Source organism: Macaca mulatta, chromosome 8, assembly GCF_049350105.2.
Source record: "Macaca mulatta isolate MMU2019108-1 chromosome 8, T2T-MMU8v2.0, whole genome shotgun sequence".
Lineage (NCBI taxonomy): Eukaryota > Metazoa > Chordata > Mammalia > Primates > Cercopithecidae > Macaca > Macaca mulatta.
Genome location: NC_133413.1, coordinates 24,780,154 through 24,806,714, shown reverse-complemented (window position 1 = coordinate 24,806,714; position 26,561 = coordinate 24,780,154). Strand labels below are relative to the sequence as shown.

The following is a 26,561-nucleotide window of genomic DNA, read 5'->3' as shown; positions in this document are numbered from 1 at the left end:
AGTGCAGGCTTCCTAGAACCCACATTACTCATTCATCCAAGGAGGGCACATCAGCACCTGGTGACCACACTGTGCAAGGAATCGTGGAGCATCAGGAACAAGGAACGACCCTCCCTTTCCTTAGGACAGTTCCCGTTCACAAGGAGATGAGGCACAGCCATCAATACCCCGAGTCATGAGGGGCTACCCTGGCAGAGGTGACAAATGCCATTGGTGGCAGGACACCGGTAGACATAGAGGGAAAAGTCCACACAGACAGGTTCCCAGGCAGAAAGGAAGTCAAGGCAGCGGGGGAGGGGAGTCAAAACAAGCGATGCTGAGACGCAGCTCTGAGGTTTGTGGGCGTCTCTGATTGAGGGAGATGGAAGGTGAGTCAGAGAAGTGAGGTTCTCAGTTCACAGATTTGGGCTCATGGGGGTGTGAGGGTGTGTGTGAGAGAGCAGGAGAGAGAGGTCTTGTTCCAGGTCTTCTCCATAGACTCTCCTGACGCTGCCTCTTCCTGAGATGAGTCATTCACCAGGGGGTTTCCTTGCCTTGTTCTTCCTGGACCCGTATTGTGTTAGGCTGTTTTAGAGGCAAGTTTGATATTCACACTGTGATTTCCTCCTTCAGGCATAGACACCCTAAAAAATGCCTTGTTGATCTTAAAATGAGCAACTCAGAATTGTTCTGAGGTTGGCTGTGGTTGGAAATCTGCTTCCTTTGAGTTTTTGTGGCTTTTTTCTGTCTTTGTTCTTTTGGTATAAAAAGACCCCTGGGTTAAGAAGCAAGCCATCTGTCTTGTAGTCTCGGGCCAGCCTCATGGTCTGGGGTAAACCACTTCTTCTCTAAACACGTTTATCATTCTGGAAATGAGAGATGGCTTTAAATGACTTCTCAGGGATCCCCAGCTGTGACCCAGTGCTAGGCAAATGCAGGCCTCATGAACAAGCACCAAATACTCCCCTGGGAAAGGTCAGCAGAACCCAGTGACCCAATCACTGCTGCTGTCCCCGAGGGTCGCTCATCCTCCTGTCCAGTCCCTCCACTGAACGAATGTTCTGCGTCTCATGCTGCTCGTCTAAAACAAGGACAATGAGGGTTCCTGTACAGTCTGGTTGTATGAGGATTAAGTGTGTTCATATGTATATAAAGTGCTGAGAACAGAGTTTCGCACAGCACATGCTGTTGTTAGTACAATCATTACTCTCAATGTTGATTTTAATGAAACCACATCCTCCACGCCAACAATACCATGAGCTGGGGCCTTGCAACCGCACAGCCTCCCTCTGCCAGAGCCAAGTAGGGAGGGATGGCGTCCCTGGAGCCGGCACAGCCTCTCTGGAGGTGGGGGGTGGGGGAGGTGGCCCCCATGCTTCCTGATCGCCATTTAGGTCCCTGGTGACACCTCCTGCACCAGACTCTGGGCTTCAGGGAGCAGGATTGACACAGGCAGGGCTCGTTTGTCCTCCCACCGGCACCAGGCGCAGACATTCTCAGAGTAAAGGGCTCATCATCTACTTCCTGGGTGAATGACTTTTCCTCCAAGCCCATGAGGTGAGCCCAGTGGTGGCCTCAGTTCACCACCTCAGGTCACAGGCTCCAGGCTCCAGCACAGGGATGGGACCCCAAAGAGCCCTGTGGACTCTGCTAAGGAACACCAGGAGCTCCCAGAGGCCAAGCGCAGGGCAGAGATGTGGAGAAGCAGCTGCTCGGAGGACCTTAGCCCTGCAGAGGCCGAAACATGGCTGCTATTATACAGAAGGGGAGGGCGAAAATGCTAGAGCCATGGCTTCTGCAGCTCCTTTTTACCACAATCGAATTGCCGAAACCACTGTTAAGGAGAAAGTCTTAAAAGCAGCCAGAGAACAAAGATCTTCTCCCCCCAGACAAGCCAGGTGTGAGGGGCCGCCTAAGCCCTGAGAAACCACAGCAGGAGGAGGTAGCGGCAGAGGACCCACCCCAGCCGGTGCTGCTCCCCTCTCCTCTTCACCAGGACTGTTCCCCGCTCCCTCCACCCAGTGCTGAGACCAACAGCAGACATGGGGGTGAGCGTGTGATGCACTTAACATGACCTAAGCCATACCAATATATTACCAACAAACTCCAATGACTTAACTTTGAAATTCTTCTCATCTAACTTCTTAAAGTGGTCATTCCTAGTGTCCCCCATTCCTACTAGTGCTCTGGACAGACTTGCCTGTGGCCTGGTGCACACGCTTCCCCCACTCTGAGCTGCAGTCTCCTCCTCTGTAAAATGTCATGATTCCTTCAATTTCCTGCTCAGAGACTTGGATGGGCTGCGAGTCCCTGTTACTCAGGGTCTCCTTGTGGGCATTGTTCTCACCCCAGGCCTTGGTGGGGGACGTGAGTGCTGGAAAAAGGCCTCAGGAAGGCAAAGAACTGACTCAGGAGTCCACATCCAGGGCTTGCTGCAGGGTCCCCAGTATGCAGCTGGACCTGCCATCCCCACCTCCTCCCAATGAGGTCACCCCAGGCAGCCCAGTCTCAGCACATCCAGGACCTGCTGCTGGGGCCAGGCCCCTGATGCTGTGCTCAGGCGGACATCCCATCCTCAGGGTGCAGGCGGTGGAGTGAGGTTGTCACCAGGACTGCAGGAAGGACAGGGTTGCAGCACGGCCCGCCAGTCTGTGTGATGCTCAAGATGGCCATGTGTCCCCCACAGTCAGCCCAGAGTCCCAAGCCACTTCAGAGAGTCAGGGCAGCCATGAGGAGAAAGGATTATGTCCACCGGGTTCTGCTGTGGGTGGGAGGCAGTTCCTCAGCCCATGAGGCTTCCAGTTTCTGGAGAAACCAAGTCATTCTGTCCACACGTTCAGGGCCTGTTCAACCACCTGGAAAAGGAGGAGTCTCCTTAGCAGGCGGGGAGGGGCCCATGCAGCACCTCTCTCCCAGAGGACAGTGGGGCGCAGGGGTGGGCTGGGGGCAGGGACACTGGACAAGGAGCCCTGGGGCTGGGGACAAGAAGGGGGCCTTCCAATTCAGAGACACCCTGAGGAAGGGGGATGAGAAGGGGAACTAGAGTAAAACCAACACGTGGAAAATCTCTGTGTTGTGCTCTGACCAAGGCTGAATAAATCCCGTGACCACTTCTCATCCTCACCCTTGTCACCCAGTTGAGGAGCTGACTGCCCCACGCCTGGCTGGGCCTGAAGATGGGAAGAACTGGCCCTGCTATCTCCCAGACTTGGCTGGGAGATGTGGGGACCCCCAGCTCCAGGAACTGATGAGACCAGGGTCCAGGGGGGTGCACCGGATGTGGGGATGGGGCGATCACAAGGAGGGAAATAGAGCCAGGCTGGAGACACCAGGACTTGGGGTAGGGGTGAGCATTTCTGTCTGGGGGAACAGAGCAGAAGGAGGCAGGGCAGAGAATGTCCCGCGCCCCTGCCCTCAGTCACCACCTTCCTTCAGGTAAGGAAGGAATTTCTTCCAAAGTGCAAACTTACACAATCAGAAACACAATTAGAACTACAATCCCTACGATGATGCATAAGAGGTAACCAGCAGAGGCAGGAGTCCCTGGGCTGGTGGTCGTTGTCTCTTCAGCAGCTGAGGTTTCCACAATGGCACTGGCGCCAAATTCTTCAACACACTGGCTATCACTCCAGGACGTACAATTACTGACCTGGACTTCCTCACTAGGGCACCTGGGTACACACAGAGAGGGACGTGAGGACTCTTGAGGGAAAGCTGGCCAGGTGGGATGAAAGGGGAGCCACCCTCCGTCTCCAATGTCCCTGAGAAGGAGTCATGGGAAGGATAGCCTCCTTGTGTCTGAAGGGGGTCCCCCAAGCTCCCTTGTTGAGGCTGAAGAAGAGTCTGAGCATGCGCATTTCAGCCCCTCAGCCTCCCTGCTCTGGGGTCACAGGAGCCTTCTGTGTTGGACACACGCTGAGCTTCCCTGGGCTGCAGAGGAGGCCTGCATTAGGAGGAGCCACACGCCAGGAGAAGGTCACAAGTCCTTGTGGCCACAAGCTGAGCCCTGTCCTCCAGTCAACCCACAGTACAAGTGAGCTCTCACCCCGACCTGTCTGCTGGTTCCTCCCAATCACAGCAAACATTAGAGGGCCAGAGAAGGACAAATTACTCTTGCCCCTTAAAGCCCAAATAGGGAAAAGACAGGACTTATTAAGGGATTGGGGCCAGGGGTGAGGCCGGCTGGATTGGCTCAGGCCTTCATGGGAACTTGAAGGAGCTCCACCCACAGCTTTCTTATGACTTTTGTCGGTAGTGGCCACTTTTGTCTTTATGGGTCCTGCCTGCATAAAAAGTATTAAAAATAACATTTTTAAAAACAGTTTGGTATAGCAACAAACACAACCCAGACTGGATTCAAGTGTTTTCTTCTCATTTCTTTTTTTGTTTGTTTGTTTTGAGACGGAGTCTCGCTCTGTCGCCCAGGCTGGAGTGCAGTGGCACGATCTCGGCTCACTGCAAGCTCCGCTTCCTGGGTTAAAGCAATTCTCTTGCCTCAGCCTCCCGAGTAGCTGGGACTACAGGTGACCGCCACCAGCCCGGCTAATTTTTGTATTTTTAGTAGAGACGGGGATTCACCATGTTGGCCAGGCTGGTCTCGATCTCCTGACCTCAAGTGATCCGCTCTCCTCTGCCTCCCAAAGTGCTGGGATTACAGATGTGAGCCACCGCGCCCAGCTTTCTTCTCATTTCAAAAGGAAATTGCATTTCCTAGGTTTGATGAAAAGGGTCAAGGGATCTAGAAAGTTGCCTCTTGTGCCCAGTGAACAAGTCGGTCTGGCCAAGGGGACTCATGCTGGGGAGGGGTGGGAAGGGGCTGCTGCAGGGGGCAGGGGTGGGGACAGGCAGATGGACCAGGAGGGGCCACTGCAGACCCAAGAGACCCCACAGGCTCAGGGACACCCCATGGGTCTGGAGGCTCCATGGGGTCAGCGGAGAAATAGGGGTACCAGGTGACTCAGGTCTTCTTGGGTTCCTGAAAGCTGCCGGGAGCCCGTGGCTGCTGTCTCACCCTATGCTGTACTTCCGGCACATCTCAGGGGAGTTCCTATCCCAGAAGGTGCCTTCCTCACAGAAGGTGACTTCCTCACACTGACACACTGGGTCTCCGGTCATGGTGCAGGAGCTTGTATTTGTTTGACCTGACAACAGAGCATAAGGTTTTGGGAATGTGTTTCCCTGATGTATCCCTCAACCTTCCTTATCACCCACCCCCTTCTACTCAGCTCAGCCAAGTTCACCGAGGAGTTCTGAGGGCCAGTTTCTGCACCTGCATACCCAGGGCTCATACAGGACACCCACCCTTCAGCTGTCACCAATACTCAGAGGAGTCATAAAAGGGAGCATGATTCATGATTTATTACATCAGATTAGGGGAAAAGCATTGTTTAGATGGCATAGTCAATAGCAAAGGAGGTGCAAGGGCATCACCTGAGAGACTCTGCAAGGAGAGGAGCCCTTAGGGGACTTCCCTAAAGCCTGGGCCTGCTGGGGAGGAGGAAGGGGCCTGAGAACCTGAAGGCTGAGTGAGGTCCAGCACCTGCCAGAAGCACAGAGCCTGGGGGAGAGAGCCTGACCCTGGAGCAGACCCGTCCCACTGCTGAAACCCAACCCTGTCCACTGAATCAGGCCTTCTCTGTGCTTTAATGATCCCCCTACCCTCTTGCAGCTGACAGTTTAGAAGATTTCCCAGCCAGGTGGCATGCATTACAGAAAAGATTTCTTTCTATTTTTTTTAGTCTGTCAAATATATAATCATGAAACAGGGTGATGAAGACCAAGTTGGGCTGGAACTTGGTTCCCTGACTCACATCGGCTACAACTCCCACCTCATTGTCCCACACTCCGCCTCTGGACAAGAGGTGCACACAGTCTGTACCTGATTTACAAACTGTAAATGGGAGGCAAGAAAACAAATTGTTGGAAGTGTTGGTGTAATCCACACCCTCTGTGCATGGGTTACAGTCTCCAGTATGTTCTGATCTATGAGATCCTGGGAAGGGAGAGAAAAGCCAATGAATGAGTTGCCACAGAATTCCCAGAGGCTGACAGTGGCTGAAAAACTTCTCTTTTCGCTCTTAGTGGAATCCAGACAGAGAAATCCACTCTTCCAGGCTTGGTCTTGTCATGAATTCAGCATCTATTACATACCTTTGATGGGCACTGCTGACAGAAATATAATACAAACCACACGCAACATTCAAATTCTATGACAGCCGTATTAAAATCGTAAAAAGGATGAGGCCAAATTAATTTTAACAATATAATTTTAACTTAAAATATCTAAAATACTACATTTCAACATGTAATCAATACACATCACTGATATATTTTATTTTTACACCCTCAATCACAAAATAACATCCAACCTCCTGTACATGTGATCTGCCCATGCTGGTCCACCTGATCTGTTTGCTGTCCACTCACCACAGTGGCTCCCTGTCTTCTCCCTGTTAGTCTCCCCAAGCCCCTGAAACCTGGGGCTCTCATTCCTGCAAGGCCTTCTCAAGAGCACTCTTCCTGGCTCTCTGCAAGACTGGCCCTGTCCAACTTGAAATATCAGCCCAAATCACCATCCCTGAGAGGCCCCACCAACCTTGTCTGTTTCACCTATCACTTAATTATTCTTCATGGTTCCCATCAGGACATCCTGACTGTTATGTGTATTTGTGTGTATTTTCTTTTCTTTTTTTTTTTTTTAGACAGAGTCTTGCTCTGTCACCCAGCTGGAGTGCAGTGGCACCATCTCGGCTCACTGCAACCTCCAACTCCCTAGTTCAAGTGATTTTCCTGCCTCAGCCTCCCAAGTAGCTGGGATTACAGGCACGCACCACCATGCACAGCTAATTTTTATATTTTTAGTAGAGACAGGGTTTCACCATATTGGCCAGGATAGTCTTGATCTCCTGACCTCGTGATCCGCCTGCTTTGGCCTCCCAAAGTGCTAGGATTACCAGTGTGAGCCACTGCACCCAGCCTATTTGTATGTCTTGATACCATCCCGGAAAGAAAGCTCCATGAGGGCAGGGCCTCTTAACCCCCGTTAGCATGGTGCCTGACTGACAGAAATCATCCAATGCATCTCTGTGGAAAAAGAGCCAGAAAGTGCAGGAAAGAGAAATCTAGAAGCACATAGAGACAAGAATATGATAAGGATGAGAGGTCAGTCTTCAATGGGGTCCTCAAGGCTAGACTACAGACCCAGAATCCTGGCCTACCCCCACAGACTCAGCTTCCAGGTCTGCCCCAGTGCCAGGTAAGTCCCCATGAACTCAGGATCCAGGCCCTTCCCTGTGGACCTAGGGATGAGGCCCATGCCATCACCTGGCTGACATCTGCAGACCCAAACTCAAGACCCATGCCAGTGCCAGTTTAGGACCCATGGACTGAGGCTTTAGGTCACCTTTCTGGATATAGGCTCTCGGCCTACCCACACATGCCTGGATACCAAACCGGCTTGCCTGAGGACACCAGCAACAGGCCATGTGGTTTGAACCACACCACATGGCCTGACCAAAATCTGTGTACAGGCTGACTGGTGAAGGGTGTTCCCTGACAAAGCCAGTCTGTAAATATTGGAATAAGTCCCTGCTTCTTTAAAGCGCACATTCCAGCACATTGCCACAGGCTCATGAGCAATCAGGGAAACATGATAGCACCAAAGCAACAAAATAAAACACAAGTAGTCCACTCTAAACAAATGGAGATTTACAACAGCCTGACAAAGAACTGAAAATACTCATTTTAAAGAAGCTTAGTCAGCTACAAAAAAAATACAGATAGACAAGTAAGTGAAGTCAGAAAGACAATACATTAACAAAATGAGAAGTTTAATAAACATACAGACACCATAATAAAGGACCAAACAGAAATTCTGGAATTGAACAACACAATATATGAAATAAAAAATCCAATAGAGAGCTTCAACAGCAGAGTTGATTAAGCAGAAGAAAGGATCAGTGAGCTTGAAGACAGATCATTTGAAATCTCCAAATCACAGGAACAAAAAGAAAAAAAAGAATGAAAAAGAGAGAAGAAAACCAACAGTACTGATGGGTTACCATGAAGCAAAACAATATAGGTATTATCATGGTCCAAGGAGCATCAGAGAAAGAGAAAGGTGCAGAAAGTATAATTACAGGCTGGGCGTGGTGGCTCACGCCTATAATCCCAGCACTTTGGGAGGCCGAGGCGGGCGGATCACGAGGTCAGGAGATCAAGACCACCCTAGCTAACATGGTGAAATCCCGTCTCTACTAAGAAATAAAAAAAAAATCAGCCAGGCATGGTGGTGAGCACCTGTAGTCCCAGCTACTAGGGAGGCTGAGGCGGGAAAATGGCATGAACCCGGGAGGCAGAGCTTACAGTAAGCCGAGCCACCGTGCCTGGCCAAGTTCAGAATATTCTAATACAATCATGGTAGTGTATAAATCACTTGCATCAGTATAAATGTCAAAAATTTTGTTTTAAGTGATAGTTAATGCCATTTGTTAAGGAGTACACAACATAAAAAGATGTAAATAGGGCTGGTTCAATGGCTCACGCCTGTAATCCCAGCACTTTGGGAGGCCAAGGCAGGTGGAGCTTCTGAGGTCAGGAGTTCAAGACCAGTCTGGCTGACATGGTGAAATCCCGACTCTACTAAAAATACAAAAATTAGCTGGGCATGGTGGCAGGCGCCTGTAATCCCAGATACTCAGGAGGCTGAGGCAGGAGAATCACTTAAACCCAGTAGGCAGAGGTTGCAGTGAGCCAATATCATGCCAGTGCACTCCAGCCTGGGCAACAGAGCTAGAGTTGCCAAAAAAAAAAAAGATATAAATAATGATGTCAAAAACAAAATAAGGCAGGGGGAGGAAAAGTGTCGAGATTTTTATAAGAGCAAAGATAAGTGGTTATCAGTGTAAAATAAAGTTGGACATGAAATAAACTAACAAATTCAGAAGTGTTTCTATACACTAAAAAGAAACTATCTGGGCTGGAAGCAGTGGCTCACGCCTGTAATCCCAGTACTTTGGGAGACCAGGGTGGGTGGATCACCTGAGGTCAGGAGTTAGAGACCAGCCTGGCTAACATGGTGAAACCCTGTTTCTACTAAAAGTACAAAAATTAACTGGGTGTAGTGGCAGGTGCCTGTAATCCCAGCTACTTGGGAGGCTGAGGCAGGAGAGTCTCTTGAACCCAAGAGGCAGAGGTTGCAATGAGCCAAGATTGTGCCATTGCACTCCAGTCTGGGCAGCAAGAGTGAAACTCAGTCTCAAAAAAAAAAAAAAAAAAAAAGAAAGAAAGAAAGAGAGAGAGAGAGAGAGAGAAACTATCTGAAAAATCCCACTTACAATAGCTACAAATAAATAAATAAATAACTTAGGAATAAATTTAGCCAAGTAGGTAGCTGTATTTTCTTCTGATTTGGTCTTGACATTTCTCTCTGTAGAGTGGCTATAAAATCTAGCCTTGCCCTGATGGGGATCCAGGAGATTTCCCAAGATGTTCACAAGAAACTTCTTTATGCTTATTTACACAACTCTGGTGTGAACCGTTAAGTTTCTTTTCTTTCTTTTTTTTTTTTTTTTTTTTTTTGAGACAGAGTTTTGTTCTCGTTGCCTAGGCTGGAGTGCAATGGCGCGATCTTGGCTCACCACAACCTCTGCCTCCCAGATTCAAGCGATTCTTCTGCCTCAGTCTCCCAAGTAGGTGGGATTACAGGCATCCACCACCATGCTCCACTAATTTTTTTTTTTTTTTTTTTTTTTAGTAGATACGGGGTTTCTCCATGTTAGACAGGCTGGTCTCAAACTCCCGACTTCAGGTGATCCTCCTGCCTTGGCCTCCCGAAGTGCTGGCATTACAGGCATGAGCCACCATGCCCTGCCGAACCACTAGGTTTCATTGTAGTGAGCTGCTGTGGGATGTATTGGGTTTGGGGTCAGGGAGATGAAGAACAAATGTGCTATATCAAAAACATTTGAACAGGGAAAGGAATTACTAACTGGGCAAACGATGCTGTGGTATGATTGGGTTTTAAACAACTTATATCAGACCTACAAATGGATGTCAAGGCAGCAACTCTTTTAAATAAATTTATGACAGAGGTGAAAGATCTGAAAACTGTAAAACATTGATGAAGAAATGGAAAGTAACAAAAATAAACGGAAAGACAGTACACATTCATGGATTAGAAAACTCAATATTGTTTAATCGTCCATACTACCCAAAGTGATCTATAGATTCAATGCAATGCCTACTAAAATTCCAATGACATTTTTCGCCAAAATAGAGAAAACAATTCTAAAATTTGTATGGAACTAAAAAAGACTTCAAATAGCCAAAGTGATCTTAAGCAAAACAAACAAAAGAACAAAGATGGAGGCATCATATGACCTGATTTTAAAATATATTACGAAAGTATAGTAATCAAAACTGAATGGTAATGGCATAACAATGATAAATAAACTGATGGAACAAAATAGTGAACCCAGGTATAAATCAATGCATTTACAGTCGATTGATTGTGAGAAAGATACCAAGAACACAAAATGGGGAAAGGATAGTCTCTTCAATAAATGGTATTGAGAAAAGTAGATATCGACATGCAGAAGAATGATATAAGAACTTTATCTCACATTATATGTAAAAATTAATTCAAAATGGACTAAAGATTAAAACATAAGACCTAGAATGGTAAAACCCACAAGAAAACATAGAGGAAATTTTTCATGATGTTGGTCCAGGCAATGATTTCTTGACTATGACCCCAAAAGCACAGGCAACAAAAGGAAAAACAGACAAATGAGGTTACATTAGACTAAAAAGGTTCTGCATGACAAAGGAAACAATGAACAGAGTGAAGAGACAACCTACAGAATGAAGGTCAATATCCAAAAGATCCAAGATTTTGGTTAAAATCAAAAATACACAGGAACTCAAACATCTCAATAGCATGCAATCAAATAATCCAAGTAAAATGGATACATGGGCATGGGACCTGAATAGACACTTCTCAAAAGGAGACACAGAAGTGGCCAACAAGTATATGAAAAAAAATGCTCAGCATCACTAACCATCAGGGAAGTGCAAATTAAAACCACAATCAAATATCACTTCACACCTATAAGAATGGCTATTACCAAAAAGACAAAAGATAACAAGTGTTGATGATGATAGGGAGAAAAAGGAACGCTGGTACACTGTTGGTGGGAATGGAAATTAGTACAGCCATTATGGAAAGCAGTATGGAGGTTCCTCAGAAAACAAAAAATAGAACAACTATATAATCTAGCAATCCCCCTATTGGGCGTACATCCAAAGGAAATGACATCAGTATGTTGAAGAGGTATCTTCCCTCCCACATGCAGTGGAGCATTTACAATGGTCAAGACATGGAATCAACCTACGTGTCCATGGATGGATGAAAAGTTAAAGAAAATGTGACACACAGACACAATGGAATATTATTTAGCCTTTAAAAAGAAGGAAATTCTGTCACTTGTGACAGCATGGATGAACCTGGAGGGTACTATGCTAAGTGAAATAAGCCAGGCACAGAAAGACAAACACTTCACGATCTCACATATGTGGAATCAGAAAAAGTTGATCTCATAGAGGTGGAGAGTCGAATGGTGATTATCAGGGCTTGAGTTGGATGGTGGATTGGGGAGATGTTAGTCAAAGGATACAAAATTTCAGTTAGGGAGAATAAATTCAAGAGATGTATTGTGGAACATGGTGACTACAGTTATTAAAACAATGTGTTGTACAGTCCTTCCTTCTATCCACAGGGAATATATTCCATGGAACAAACTCGGCACATACTCAAGTCCTTGATATAAATTGGGATAGTATTGCATAAAACCCAGGCATATATGTTTTAAATCTTCTCTAGAATACTTGTACTACCTAATGCAATAGACATGATATGTAAATAAGTGCTATATTGCATTGCTTTTATCTACTTTTATTGACATATTATCATTTTTATTTTTTCCGCATATTTTTGATATGTGGTTTGTTGCAACCATGGATGTAGAACCCATAGATAAGGAAGGCTACAGAACCCCCACATAAAAAGGGCAAAGAGGGCTTATGCCAGGGCTCTGTATCCATACAGCTGAAAATTGCTGAGAAGATTTTTAAGTGTTCTTACCACGAATACATGATAAGTATGTGAATTAGCTTCATTTAGCCATTCCACAACGCATGCATATTTCAAAACCTCATGATGTACATCATAAATATATACAATGTTTATCTGTCAATTAAAAATAAACTGATTTTTAAAAATAAGAGTGCACCTGCTGGACACTTCTCCTCTTGGAAGCTGTGCCACTGTTGCTGTGGGCCACTGTCTGCTGGGAAACTTCCTCCTGCCGGGCAGTGGTGGCAGAGTAAGCTAGGACCTGTGGGGACAAAGGAGAGATGGGCGTGAGTGGCTTCCAGACCTCACCCCTCCCAGGCTCCATCTCACATTCCCTTCACCCCAAGTGACAAAATCCATCAGCGCTTGAACATTTTTTCCAGCTCCAAACTTTCATTCTTTCATATCCATGTTTATCCCTTGGCCTGTTAGGGCCAGCTATTTTCTATTAAAAAAAAAAAAATGGGCAGGTGTGATGGCTCACGCCTGTAATCCCAGCAATTTGGGAGGCCAAGGTGAGTGGATCATGAGGTCAAGAGATTGAGACCATCCTGGCCAACACGGTGAAACCCTGTCTCTACTAAAAATACAAAAATTAGCTGGGCATGGTGGTGCACACCTGTAATTCTAGGTATTCGGGAGGCTGAGGCAGAAGAATAGCTTGACCCTGAGAGGCAGAGATTGCAGTGAGCCGAGATCACGCCATTGCACTCCAGCCTGGTGACAGAGCGAGATTCCGTCTCAAAAAAAAAAAAAACAAAAAAAACAAAATGAAAAGACAAAGGAAAACACCTCTGTATCCTTTTCTCATATTAAAACATAAAATACATTTATCCCAGAAAATGTGAGCAAGAAGAGTTATTTTTGTTTTTTTGATACAGAGTCTTGCTATGTTGCCCAGGCTGGAATGCAGTGGCTATTCACAGGTGTGATCATATCTTACTATAGGCTCGAACTCCTGGCCTGAAGTGATCCTCCTGCCTCAGTCTCCCAAGAAATGTGGATAACAGGCACACACCATTGTGGTTGGAAAGAAAAGATTTTATAAGAATTTTTTAAAAACACTTATGAGCCCTTCATGCAGAAATAGCATTTAACATATTTCGTTTCACCAAGTGTTTAATTGACCAATAGGTGAATTCTGTCTCTCTCCTTCACACGCACACAAATACACACAGACACACACATAAACATACTCAGTTTTACAAACGAGGGTTATAATATATATAACCTTACAGAAAGTCAGGATATAGCATCAAACATGAAGTAATTAATTACTGCTTTACAAAGGACCTTGACAAGCTGTTCCCACTAAATATCAAAGAGTGACAAAAAAAGATGAAACAGCAATTCAGGGATTCTGGCCGTGATCTCTGTGTTATAAATGACAACTGGAAGACAACTGGAGAAATCGGAATACAGTCTGGGTATTAGATAGTGGTAACGTGTTGATGTTAATTTCCTTGTTTGTAGAAAGTACACACTAATTCAATAACAGCTTTCATCACATCAACAGCTATTTTTTCAAATGTTTTTATTGTACAGTTTTTGTAACTTTGCTTTAAGTTGTGAGTGTTTAAAAGTAAGAAATTAATTTAAGCAAAACCAAAATGATTACAATGAAAGCTGTTTATGTTGGGCTCAATTCAACTGCCTCCATCTAAACAAGATAAAACGTAGCCTTCTTCCACATCAAAGCCTGTCCCGTAGTTGGTGACAGTGAAGCTAACCCATGTTTCCCAAATCCTTCCTTCCCAGGCTGGAGTCCCTCTAGGTTCAGGCAATGTCTGCGTCTCCTTTCTCTGCTCTCACACTCTTACTCCCTCTCATCTAATGAGGGGTTTATGAGTGTTTTTTAAAATCCTTTCAGAAGACCAACTTTTCATTTTGTCTTTTTATTTATTTATTTATTTATTTATTTATTTATTTGGAGACAGGGTCTCCCTCTGACCTCCATGTTGGAGTGCAGTGGTGTAATCTCGGTTCACTTCAACCTTTGCCTCCTCTGCCTCCCGGGCTCCAGTGGTCCTGCCACCTCAGTCCCCACAGACAGGCGTGTGCCACAATGCCTATCTAATTTTTGCATATTTTGTAGAGCTAGGGTTTCGCCTTGTTGCCCAGAGTGGTCTAACTCCTGAGCTCAAGTGTTCTGCCTGCCTGCGCCTCCCAAAGTACTGGGATTACAGGCGTAAGCCACCACACACAGAATTGGTCAATTCTTTTTGTGGTTTGTATTCTATTTCCTTAATTTATGTTCCTTCCTGTTACTTTATTTGGTTTAAATTTACACTTATATTTTATGATTGATTAACGTAGCTCCTCAGGCCATAATTTTCATGTTTTTTCTTTTTTTGACAGCTTTAGTGAGACACAATTTCCATAGTTAATAATTATGATGATTCATATAATTCACCCATTTAAAGTCTATATTTCAATAGTTTTTAATATACTCATAGCTATGCAATCATCACTATAATCAATTTTAGAATATTTTTATCACTCCACAAAGGAACTGCATGCCCTTCCTCTGTAACTCACTTCCCCAGCCCCCAATTTTTTAATAGAAACATTGAAAGCTGTATATTTCACCCTGAGCACTGTTAGCCATTTCCTACCAGTTTTGATGTATTATATTGTCATTATTATTTACTTTGAAATAAATATCTTACCTTCCCTTTTGATTTCTTCTCTGAACCACAGATTTTTAGAAGTGTGTTGTTCAATTTCAAAATTTTAGAATTCTGTATGAATATTGTTACTGATTTCCAGTTTAGTTTCATTAAGTTTAGAGATCATATCATGTGTTTTATAGCCCAGAACGTGGTCTATCTTGGTGAAAGTATCATGATCATAGAAAGGAATGAGTGTTCAGTGGATGTTCCATCTTGCTCTTTAAATGTCAGTTAAATCAAGGTGGTTCACAGTGTGCAGGTCGCTTGCCACTTTACTGGCGTTTTCATCTGATCGTGCTACCAAGTGCAGAGAAACAGCTGATTTAATCTCTTTTTAATTCTATTTTTGCGTCATGTGTTTTGAAGCTGTATTACTAGGCATATACAACTTGTTGTTATTATTACACTCCTTGAAGAGTTAACCTTTTTAACTACAAAGGTCCCATACAAATATGGGAGATATTTGATCTCCCATAATATTCTGTGTCCTAAAATTGTTACAGTAGGTAGCTAGACAGGTATGAGCAGGGCAGGAGAGGGCTCCCCACTTCTGACACCAGCAGTGTTAGGCGACCATCAGGTGGTTGATAACCGTGTCTCTAAAGTAGTAACTGGTTACAGCCGATGCCAGAAAAAGAGTCTCCTAATACATAGAAAACACCTGAAACTGATCAGCAGCTTCCCAATAAGATTTCAGGAGTGGGGAGAAGTAAGGCAAGATCCCAGAAGTATGCCAACCTATAAAACCCTGACTCAGGCGGGCCGGCTGTGCGCTGTTTCTCAAGTCATCTGCTTGGCCATCTTCCAAGTACTTCCCTTCTTTTCTTTCCCTTCCTTCCTTACCTTCCTGTTCTAAAGCTTTTTAATGAACTTTCACTCCTGCTGTGAAACTTGCCTCCATCTCTCCTTCTGCCTCACGCCCCTCACTCCAATTCTTTCTTCTCAGGAGGGGAAGAGCTGAAGGTGCTGTGGACCCCTACGGATTCGCCGCCTTCAATGTAGGGTAACTCGGATCTCGTCCACCGCTAACAAAATCAGCTTCATCTGATACTGAGATAGCCACGGCAGTTTTCTTGGCCTTACACTCTGCATGGTGTATCTTTTTCCATCTATTTACTTTCAACAGACAGCATCTGTGTCTTCCTTTTAAGGCCCATCTCATATAGACAACATATAGTTGAGGCTTGCTTTTTCTGCCCTTCCAACCATTTCTACCATTGCACTGTAGCGCTCAGTGGATTTACAGGTAGTGCAATAATTGATATAGTTGAAACAGACCTATAAGTTTACCATTTAAGCTACGATTGTCTAGTCTAATTTTTTTGCTCCTCTTTCCCTTGCACATTTTAATGTTAATTACTTTTTAGAATTCCATTTTGATTGGATACTGACTTTTTATGCAACATAGTTCCATGATCTATGTGCAAGTGCTATAGGGAATACAGTATACACTCAAGTGTTTATATTCTGTTGAAGGTTTTTAAAAATAGATTTATTGAGGTATAATGGATATGAAACAAAGTGTAATTTTTTTTTTTTTTTTTTTTTTTTTGAGACAGAGTCTTGCTCTGTGGCCCAGGCTGGAGTGCAGTGGCTGGATCTCGGCTCACTGCAAGCTTCGCCTCCTGCGTTCACGCCATTCTCCTGCCTCAGCCTCCCGAGTAGCCGGGACTACAGGTGCCTGCCATCACGCCCGGCTAATGTTTTTGTATTTTTTAGTAGAGGTGGGGTTTCACCATGTTAGCCAGGATGGTCTCGATCTCCTGACCTCGTGATCCACCCCCCTCGGCCTCCCAAAGTGCTGGGATTACAGGCGTGAGTCACCGAACCCGGCCACAAAGTATACATTTTTAAAGCATGCAGTTTGGTAAATTGACACGTGTATATACACTGAGAAACTATCACCATGATAAGAAAATGTCATGTCCACCATCCCCCAGAATGTCTTCATTCTTCAGTGTAATCCTCTCTTCTGCTTTGCTCCTATGTCTCCAGTAATAATTCCTCTGTTTTTTGTCAGAATAGATTGAATTGTAATAAGAAATGGAATCAGATGGTAAGCATTCTGTGTGGATTCTTTCACATGACATAATTTTCTGTGTTTTTCTGTTTTTTGTTTTTGTTTTTGTTTTGTTTTGTTTTGTTTGTAGAGACAGGGTTTTGTTATGTTGCCCTGGCTGGTCTTGAACTCCTGGGCTCAGGTGATCTGCCTGTCTTGGGAGGACTACAGGTGTGAGCCATCACACCCTGCCCACCCTGGTCCATTGACTATTATGAATTAAAGGCTACTGAAAAACAACAGGTGCAAGAAGATCCTTTGACCTCTTTTGTGTTTCCTAAAAGCAGGGGATGAAAGTCCCCTGGAAAACATAGGACGATCTCCTTTTTTTTTTTTTTTTTTGAGACGGAGTCTCGCTCTGTCTCCCAGGCTGGAGTGGAGTGGCGCGATCTCAGCTCACTGCAAACTTCGCCTCCTGGGTTATTGCCATTCTCCTGCCTCAGCCTCCCCAGTAACTGGGACTGTAGGCGCCCACCACCACACTCTGCTAATTTTTTTTGTATTTTCAGTCGAGACGGGGTTTCACCGGGGTTTCACCGTGTTAGCCAGGATGGTCTTGATCTCCTGACCTCGTGATCTGCCTGCCTTGGACTCCCAAAGTGTTGGGATTACAGGCATGAGCCACCGCGCCTGGCTGACGATCTCCTTATTTTGAAGGATGAAAAGTCGAGGCCAAGAGGGTACTGCGCAGACCATGTTAGAATGGATCCACTATCATCTTTTTAGCTCCCCACATAATTACTTGCTTCTTCACGAGTTACTTGGTCTAATTCAGTAAATAAGTAACTGACTCTCACTGGTTCTTCCGTGCCAGGTAAAACTTGCATTAAATAAATGTGTGTGCTTGTCTCCACTGGAGCTGTCTTATGTCAATTTAATTCTCTGGCCCAGCCAGGGAATAAATAAATAAATAAATAAAGTCTAAAGGAGAGCTTAGCTTCCCTCCATGACCCTCAATGGTGACTATAATCAAACCACATCTTCCAGGCCAACAATACCACATCCTATGGCCTTGCAAGGACATGATTTCCCTCCAGCACAGTCTCTCTGGAGGAGGGGGAGCAAAGGGTGGTGAGATCTCAGGCCTCCCTCATGCTACCTCCTATTAGTTATATAATCCCTGGTGTCACCTCTCCCACCACACTGTGGGCTCCGGGGAGCAGGATTCACATGGGGTTCATTTGTCCTCCCTGTCTTCAGCAGACTCCAGGCACTGGTATTCCCAGAGTAAAGAGCTCACTGTCTACTTCCTGGATGAATCACTTTCCCCCCAAGCCTATGAAGTGAGCACAGTGGCGGCCTCAGCTCATGGCCGAAGGACAGGCTCCAAGAGCCCTGCGGACTCTGCTGAGGGCCCACAGGAGCTCCCAGAGGCCAAGGGCAGGACAGAGATCAGAGAAGCAGCTGCTCAGAGAACTCTAGCCCTGCATCTCATTTTGCCACTTGTGAAACAGGGAAAACAACCTACCCTCATCTCCCCGGGTTGTTAGGAAAATCCATTAGACGAAGATGTGCAGTCACTGGCTGGGAGCAGGACACTAGCTGCCCAACAGCACAGGCGTGGGGCATGGCACTGTCCCCACTGTCCCCATCCCTGACCTAGAAGCTAGAGCCTCACTGCCCTGCCACTCCTGGATACAGGACAGGGGACCAGAACTGGAACTGTGGCCTCTCAGTAGGGGCTGGGTGAGTAGCCGTCTGCAGCCACCTGGATAGAGACATTTCCTGCTCACTCTTCAAACTGCAACCCAGGCCATGTGCCTACCAGAAGGACAACTGCAAGCATGACAGTTAAACCAGGCTGTGGTCCTGCAGTGTCATCGCTGTCCTCACTTGAGGTCTGGCTCCTCTGTTCTTCCATGGCCCCTCCCCATGGTGCTCCACCCTAGTCTTTAGAAGCTTCTGCCAGAAGCTCAGGGAGCCAGTAACGAGGTGCAAGTAGGAGCAGGTGCACCCTCTGCTGGGTGGAGGACAGGTGCCTCGGGGATCCAGTCCAGAGTGACTGACACCAGCCCTGAGGATGTGATCTGTCCTCCCACACCTGCTAACACAGCCCTCTGAGGTTTACACAGGGTTGCTGAAGATTTTTATCTCCTCTTCACTTTACAGGTAGGAGCTGGGGCCACACCAGAGACACAGAGCCAGAGGGGGAGCAAGGCAGGGCCCAGCCATTCACAGCCTTCAATCTCAGGAGTCCTTCACATCCTGAGAGTCCGGAATTCTGAGCCGTCAGAACTTCTCAATTCCTACTTTGATAGAGAGAGGAATGGCGTGGAAGGACCTGGCACGCCAGGTGACTGGACCAGCCCAGCACTGACAGAGTCAGGACCTGGTGTCAGGAACTGAGCTCAGCTCCAGGCTCATCTGAAGTCACCCTGACAGCCTGAGGACGGAGACCTTACCTCCATTCACAGGTATGGTGGGTGGCAGGGACTAGCCCCAGCTGACCATGGTTTTCCAGGTGCACAGCTGTGAATTCAGTCCTCCCTGCCGCCCTCCCCTACTGTCTCATCTGGATCCCCTGGTCATCTACTCCCAGTACCAAAAACTCCTGTATCCTTGAAAATTCCTAATACCATGAAGAAACAAAAATACATAGCAATGTGATGTGTCATGTTTTACATCTTAGACTAATAACGAATGAAAGCTAAGTGTAGCAAGGGTGTAGGGGCACAGGCACATCTGTGGACTACGTGTGACCGTAAGCTGGGTTCAATGGTTTCTTTGGAGGAAAATTTGTGAACATTTAAAGAAACTTCTGAAGTCATTTATCCCACAGAAGGAGAAGTAGAGAAGTAGAATTCAACTTGTAAGGAGTTGCCCAATAAGCTGGTTCGCATAGATACGTGGACACACGATACATACAAGGGTATTTAGTACAACGCTGTTGGAATTAGCAAAGGCAAAGTCAGGATGGGATCTAACCAGCTGCCCCTAGGCAGCAACAGTGAATTAAAATGTGGCTCACCCATGCAGTAAAATATAATACCCTTGTTTAAAAGAAGATCAATCTGAATGTACTGCCATAAAACATTTAATGTGCTTTGTGTTAGCTCCAAAATTTTAAAAAGCAATTGTGCATTGAAATGCATTTAATTAAGGCAAGACTGAAGGATCAAAGTCTCCTTTGGGACATATAGAGTTCACATTCCCAAAACTGTGAAATTCATGTTGCTGGCCTTGTCTACACTGGTCATCCACACATTCTCTCTTCAGGGCCACTGTCCTGACACAGCCATTCTTTTAGTTGTCTCAGGTAAGTTCATCCACTGTAAACTATTTTAAAAGTCAGTTGTGTAATTTTTGAGAGGTCAAAATATTACTGCTTTTCTAAATTTAGCATTAATTTGTAGAAAGACAACATGCAAACTCTCATAGTTCCTGTAATCTTGCTTTGGCATTTTTTTTTTTTTTAAATAATATAAGGAATCCTAAAAAGGGCTGTTAGCAAAAACCTCAATCAATCTGAAAGAGACCTAGAAGTCTGCACATTTTATACATATGTCCTTGCGCTCACACTACTACCAATCTCAGTTTACAAAGTCAACTCACAATGAGAACTTTACACCGCGGCGAGGACTCACCAGTGGCAGGACCGCTGAAGGAAAGCGCGAGCCCCCGGTCCTGCCTGTGGGATGCAGAGGGGACACACGGGTGACAGTGCAAGATACTAACTGCAAGCACGTTCGTTAACTGCTTCCTTCCACTTTCAGGGCAGAGGAAATGAAAATTGTAAAAGACAGTGTTGGAAAGTTTTTTCACTGGCTGTTGGTTAAACCCGTCTCCAAGGAACACGTTTAAGAATGTAAACATGGGGTTAATTCTATTAACTAACTAATTAATTAATGAGAGAGGCAACCGCTCTGTGTCTTCCGGAGGTTCACTCCATAGTTTCCACCTTGACTCCCTCCCTCTCTCCATTCTGCAACTTCCCTCCATTCGCGGGCACCGGACAGCCAGGGAGAGCGCGCTCTCTGCTCCCTCCTGCCCGGCCCGGGGACCCAGTTCTTCCCCTGACTCCGAAGACGGGTTCGTCCTGCCTGGACATGCCCGGCCGCAGGTGACCAGAGCCAGGCACCCGCTCCGTGTTCCCCTGTCTCCCTGCCCCATCGTGTTCCCCTGTCTCCCATACCCCTCTCCAGGTGCGCTCTTCTCCTGCCAGGGACCGCGGCGGGGACTCACCGGCGGCAGGACCGCGACGATGACGACGACGAACTTTAGGGTCTTGGGGATCCGGGCCACGGTCTGGTTCCCGACGCCGTCCTGGGTCCTGGGTCGCACCTTGCCCCGGCCTTCAGGCGGCCGGGGCGCTCTGCCCCCAAAGTCCCCTAGCGGTAGGAAGCGCTCCTCATCCCCTGCACCTCTGGTCAAATGCCCCAAAATCGATCAGAAATCGTTCACAGGGTTCGTGTGCCTGGAGAGGTTCCCACAGCTGCACTGCCAGAATCGGAGTGCGCCTCTGCTTTTATACCCGCGGGAAAAAGGCGTGGTCACTTGTCACTTCCAGGAGTCACTTCCAAGCACTCAGAAAAGGGCCATGGCCTCCCCTAGCACCTCCAGGAAGGCCCCAGTTGTGGGGGTGGCTGCGTGGACGGACAGGAACTAGTTCTTACTGGCAGCGGTGACCCTGGGCCTGTGGTTTGATTCTGGGTCCTGTCCAGGCTGTGGCCAGCAAAAGGGGAAGGAGCAGAGGCGCTGCCCACTGCCCTGCTGTAGTCTGGGTAGTGAGGTTCAGAGGAGGTACTGGAGGCCCCTCCTGAGCCTCCTCCCTCCCAGCGAAGCCTGTCTCTCCTCTTCTTAAACCCTGAACTACCTCCTGGCCTAAGCACTTCAGTCCACTCTTAGCTTCCGCTCCCACTCCCTCCTCCCACAGTGGCCTCACTGACCACTACACTTATGCCACTGCCTCCAGTCCCTTTGCTGCTGTGACCCAGCACCAAGCTTCTCTGGCAGGGTCTTGGCACCCCTCAGTAGCGGGTGCCTGGCACCAAGGAGGGGCCCAGCGAACATATGAGTGGACAGAATGAAGGACACAGGGGCCATGATAGGCACATACAGAGGCTGAGGAGCAGGTAGGAGGGAGAGGAATCCCGGGGGCATCCCTAGCCACAGCCTGGCACCCTTTGCATGGTCGAGACACAGACACTCCCTGACCAACCTTGAGGGCTCTAGTACTGAGGCCCCATGGAGAGAGGAGGTCCAGGGGAGTGTCTTCCAAAGCCTGTCCCCAAGTCTAGTGTCTACCCAGGTCCAACTGTCTGACCTTGGGCCACTTACCTCCCCATCCAGTTAAGCACACTGCCGCTGTGAGGACAGACCCAATGTGTGGTATTGAAGGGTGCCAGCTGGTGAGCCTAGGCACTCAGGTCAATGGCACGACTCCTAGACCCTTGGGGTCAGTTGGCTCCTGACCCCTCACATGGTGGATAGAAGAGGATAGCACTATAGAAACAAGATTTTTTCTGTTCATCAGAAACCTGGGAATGAAATGTCATCCTCTCCACAGGCTTGGATTTGAGCGATGGAGCACCCTGGGCACCTGCCAGGCCCCAGGCACTGAGTTAGGGTCAGAAATGTGTGCCAGGTCCCAGGCACTGAGAAATGCGTGGGGTCAGGAATGTGTGCTGGGTGCAGATCCAGGCAGGAGGTGAGAGGACAGGGACTTCAGGAAGACTGACAGCATTAACATAGAGCCACCAAAGCCTGCAGGAAAGTCTTTAGCGCACCTCAGGCCCCTTGCTCCTGGAGGGTGGACCACACAGTGTAGACTAGAAACCAGACTGCAGGTAACGACACATTCTCTGTGCCCTATGTGGGACACTGACTAGGGCTAATGGCAAAAGGCTGTGAGCACCTCCCGGGAACTGGGCCTTTAGACTATAAAGTTTCCATTTGAGAGGCTCTTACTAGCTTGCGATGGAACACTAACTGAAGCTCCCCCGTGACTGAAGGACATAAAATAATCTTGAAACCTGAAAAACTCGTGATGTCTTCAGTGATCTTGGAAAAGCTGTAACGGGGAGGGCAGTCCCAGAAGAGTTCTATTACAAAATGGAAATCGTTTATATGGCATCCTGTGCCTGAGGAAGGCAAAGAGGAGACACTCATGAGCAGGGAGCCTCTGTTCCTCTCAGACTGACTCTAGAACTGGATGAGGAGCTGCTGGATTCTAGGGTCACTTGGACACTTCCCTATACACAGCTCTTTACTGACTGACCAAGAGCTACTTAGTTTATAGACTGTCGTTCCTAGGTGAATGGACAACATCCTATTTGGAAGGCCACCCTTCTGATTGAGGAAGGCAAAGGCAAATCGGCTAGGTGGGTTGGATTGCATGCTGTTTTCCTAGTGTTGATGGAAGATTTGAACAGCAGCAAAAGCCCCTGTACTTGGATTTTTTTCTGGCTCATGGACAGTCGTCAACGTCCTGGTCATAGAGTTGGGAAGGAGAATGTGAAAGTTGATCGCACAAATTGGGTCATTCTAAATGTCAAGTAAAACAGAGTCAAGAGGTCATGGGGAAAAAAAAAATCACTGTATTACCCCCAAACTGCAATTTTCTGTAAGCCTGGTAGCCGTAACCTGAAACTATTAGTAGTTCTATCTAATATCTATTGACACAACCTGCTGCTGCTCTAAGACCAGTATTAGTATTTCTCTTTTTTTTTTTTTTTTTGAGATGGAGTCTCGCTCTGTCGCCCAGGCTGGAGTGGAGTGGCACGATCTCGGCTCACTGCAAGCTCTGCCTCCTGGGTTGATGCCATTCTCCTGCCTCAGCCTCCCAAGTAGCTGGGGCTACAGGCGCCTGCCACCACGCCTGGCTAATTTTTTTGTATTTTTAGTAGAGATGGGGTTTCACCGTGTTAGCCAGGATGGTCTTGATCTCCTGACCTCGTGATCCACTTGCCTCAGCCTCCCAAAGTGTTGGGATTACAGGCGTGAGCCCCCGCGCCCGGCCAGAACTTCTCCTTTAAAAAAAAACCTCTAAACTTCTTTTGGTCTTTAGACATACCCAAGACAAGTTGGTCTTTGTGTATGCCAAGCATTGCAATTCTTGCTTTCCAAATAAAGTGTATTAATTTTGGATATTTGTCTCTACATTCTCCATTGTTTCTAAGAGTAATGGAAAACTGGCCTATTGAAGGGATGTCCATATGAGCCCCGACCCTATGGCAATCTCTAGGGGGACTTGAGGAGTGCGTTAAAGTAGGACACATCCATACTGCTCAGTAGACCCTGCCTCAGGATTGGAAAGTCATTGCAATCAGCAAGAGATACCACCATGTACTCCCCTGAGGTGGTCATGAGAGGCCATTAAATAAAATGAGTGGATATGGGGGAACCACAGCGATGCAGAGATGGGCTGAATCGAAACACATTTCTCTTGCTGTCTCTCAGAGCATAACGCCAATAAGCGCTGTTCTGTCTGCCAGCGGGAGAGACACAGACTGCCTATGGTTATGAGGCAGATTCCCTGATGGGGAGGCCCTGAACATTCTTGGAAAGTGAGACTGAGGGCAGGGTCCTGGGGGGTACAGGTGAGTCTCCACGGGAACAGAAACTGACTGTGGATTGTCTTTTGCTTACCTGGTGGAGGCTGCAAATGCCCAGAGTGCTATTAATATAAAAGAACTGAAATAAGGTATTATTCTAGCTTGGACCACTAAGCCTCACTTCCTTGGACCAAGAAACATGCCGTTCAGCGCATAATGTTTTGCAATGGGCAGCGAGATATCCTCCTTAGAGTAACAATTTGATAGGGAAGCGGAACAGTCAACTGAAACATTGATTGTCTAAAATGGGGGGAGATAAAGGCATGAAGGGCTGGCTTCAACGCCTTCACCGGTGTGTGCCGCTACTCCACACGAGTGGGCTAAAGGAGTGTCCCCACCAGACTTTCCTCCATTTTTCCAGTGGATCTGGGGATGAGGGGGTAGGGAGGGTGCTAGTATAATGACTGGCATTTTGTTGTTGTTGTTGGTGGTGGTGGTGGTGGTTTTTTTTTGAGACACAGTCTCGCTCTGTTGCCCAGGCTGGAGTGCAATGGCACCATCTTGGCTCACTGCAAACTCCACCTCCCAGGTTCAAGTGATTCCCCTGCCTTAGCCTCCCGCCATCACGCCCAGCTAATTTTTATATTTTTAGCGGAGATGGGGTTCCAACAAGTTGGTCAGGGTGGTCTCAAACTCCTGACCTCAGGTGATCTACCTGCCTTGGCCTCCCACAAGTGCTAAGATTACAGGTGTGAGCCACCATGCCCGGCCAGTGACTGACTGTCATTTTTGTGTTTCTTCTCTGTGTAACCTCAACATTCCCCTTCTCCCCATCCGCCACCTGGTACATTGGCCACAGGGCCAGGGCTACAACTATAAATGCTGGAAGCAGTGACAACTCCTAAGCCAGGAACAGACTGTGTGTTTAGACTTTTCTGTCAATTTTCTTATGGACCTGATGGGACCCCAGTCCTGCAAAATTGGGGCTAATAGTAAATGCAGCTACATAGCCTGATATAGTTTGGATGTGTGTCCCCTCCGAATGCCATATTGAAACGTGATCCCTGAGGTTGGTATGGGCCTGGTGAAGGTGTTTGCGTCATGGGGGAAGAACCTCACGAATGGCTCACTGCCCTTTCCACCGTAATGAGTGAGTTCTCACTCTGTTAGTTCACTGGAGAGCTGGTTGTTTAAAGGAGTCTGGGACCTCTCACCTCTCTCTCTTGCTCCCTCTCACCACGTGATGTGCTGGCTCCCCCTTTGCCTTCTTCCATGATTGGAAGCTCCCTGAGGCCCTCACCAGAAGCTGCACAGATGCAGGTGCCATGCTCATGCAGCCTGCAGGACCGTGAGCCAAATAAACCTCTTTTCTTTACAGATGACCCAGCCTCAGATATTCCTTTATAGCAACACACAATGGACTAATGTATTGCCTATTGGTAAAATAGCCCACTAGTTCTGCACCTGTGTAACCCTGCCCTGTATGAATGGATGTGCACTGAGGGGACACGCTTGTTACACTAGTATTGCTGCCAACTCATCACAGTTATTTCCAAAGTAGAAAAGTTTGAGTAGAAATGAAAACCAGGAGGAGGAGTTGCTGAGAGTAAAGGAATGAATACAAGGTTTATGTAATGAGGGAAATCTTATATTACAGTAATACTGAGAAGGAGATGACATTGTCTCTTAGCTCAATTATCCAGATATCTGGGAGGGGGGAGCTCCGTGTTTGCTGAGACCTGTCCTGCTTTTAGGAACTGACAGAGGGAATGGAGGCCTGCAAACCCGAGTGGCCTCATCCTAGGAGACATTTTCATATAACATGATGATGGACTGGACTAATTATCAATGACTGAGGAGGACTAATAACCTACCAGTACCTTTTGAGTTGCATATCGTTTTGCTGTAAGGGAGTCCAGAGACCTGGTTGTGAACCGTGAAATAATGAGAGATACATATTTGATCTCAGCCCCTGTTTCCTGACACAAAGCTCCTGAAATCTTTGGAATCTCTGAAGTGATCAATGTCTCTTTGTACACCAGTGAGGCAACTGATGGCTAGGGGTTCCTGGACAGCCTTGGGAGCGGGAACAGGCCTATGATTAGAGGGTTGAACCTTCAGCCCCTGCTGAAGTTTTGCTTGGGTTTTGCTTACCTGGTGGAAGCTGCAAATGCCCTCCCCCTGTTCCAGCCGCTGGTGAGAGAAGAGGGGCTGAATGTTGAGGT

The 26,561-nt window shown here is 47.0% G+C and overlaps 1 protein-coding gene across 1 annotated transcript; it reads right to left on the bottom strand.

Moving 5' to 3' along the window:
• Positions 1 to 1,167: 1,167 nt before the first annotated feature.
• LOC100430035 (tumor necrosis factor receptor superfamily member 10D) lies at positions 1,168 to 25,663 on the bottom strand. Its single transcript, XM_077942764.1, is given in 13 exon segments — positions 1,168 to 2,834; positions 3,450 to 3,650; positions 4,991 to 5,120; positions 5,858 to 5,971; positions 12,270 to 12,317; positions 12,320 to 12,374; positions 21,026 to 21,223; positions 21,457 to 21,560; positions 21,781 to 21,904; positions 22,002 to 22,017; positions 22,121 to 22,147; positions 24,518 to 24,636; positions 25,637 to 25,663. Coding segments are annotated over 13 exon segments (1,182 nt in total). The 3' UTR covers positions 1,168 to 2,815.
• Between the last annotated feature and the right edge of the window lie 898 nt (positions 25,664 to 26,561).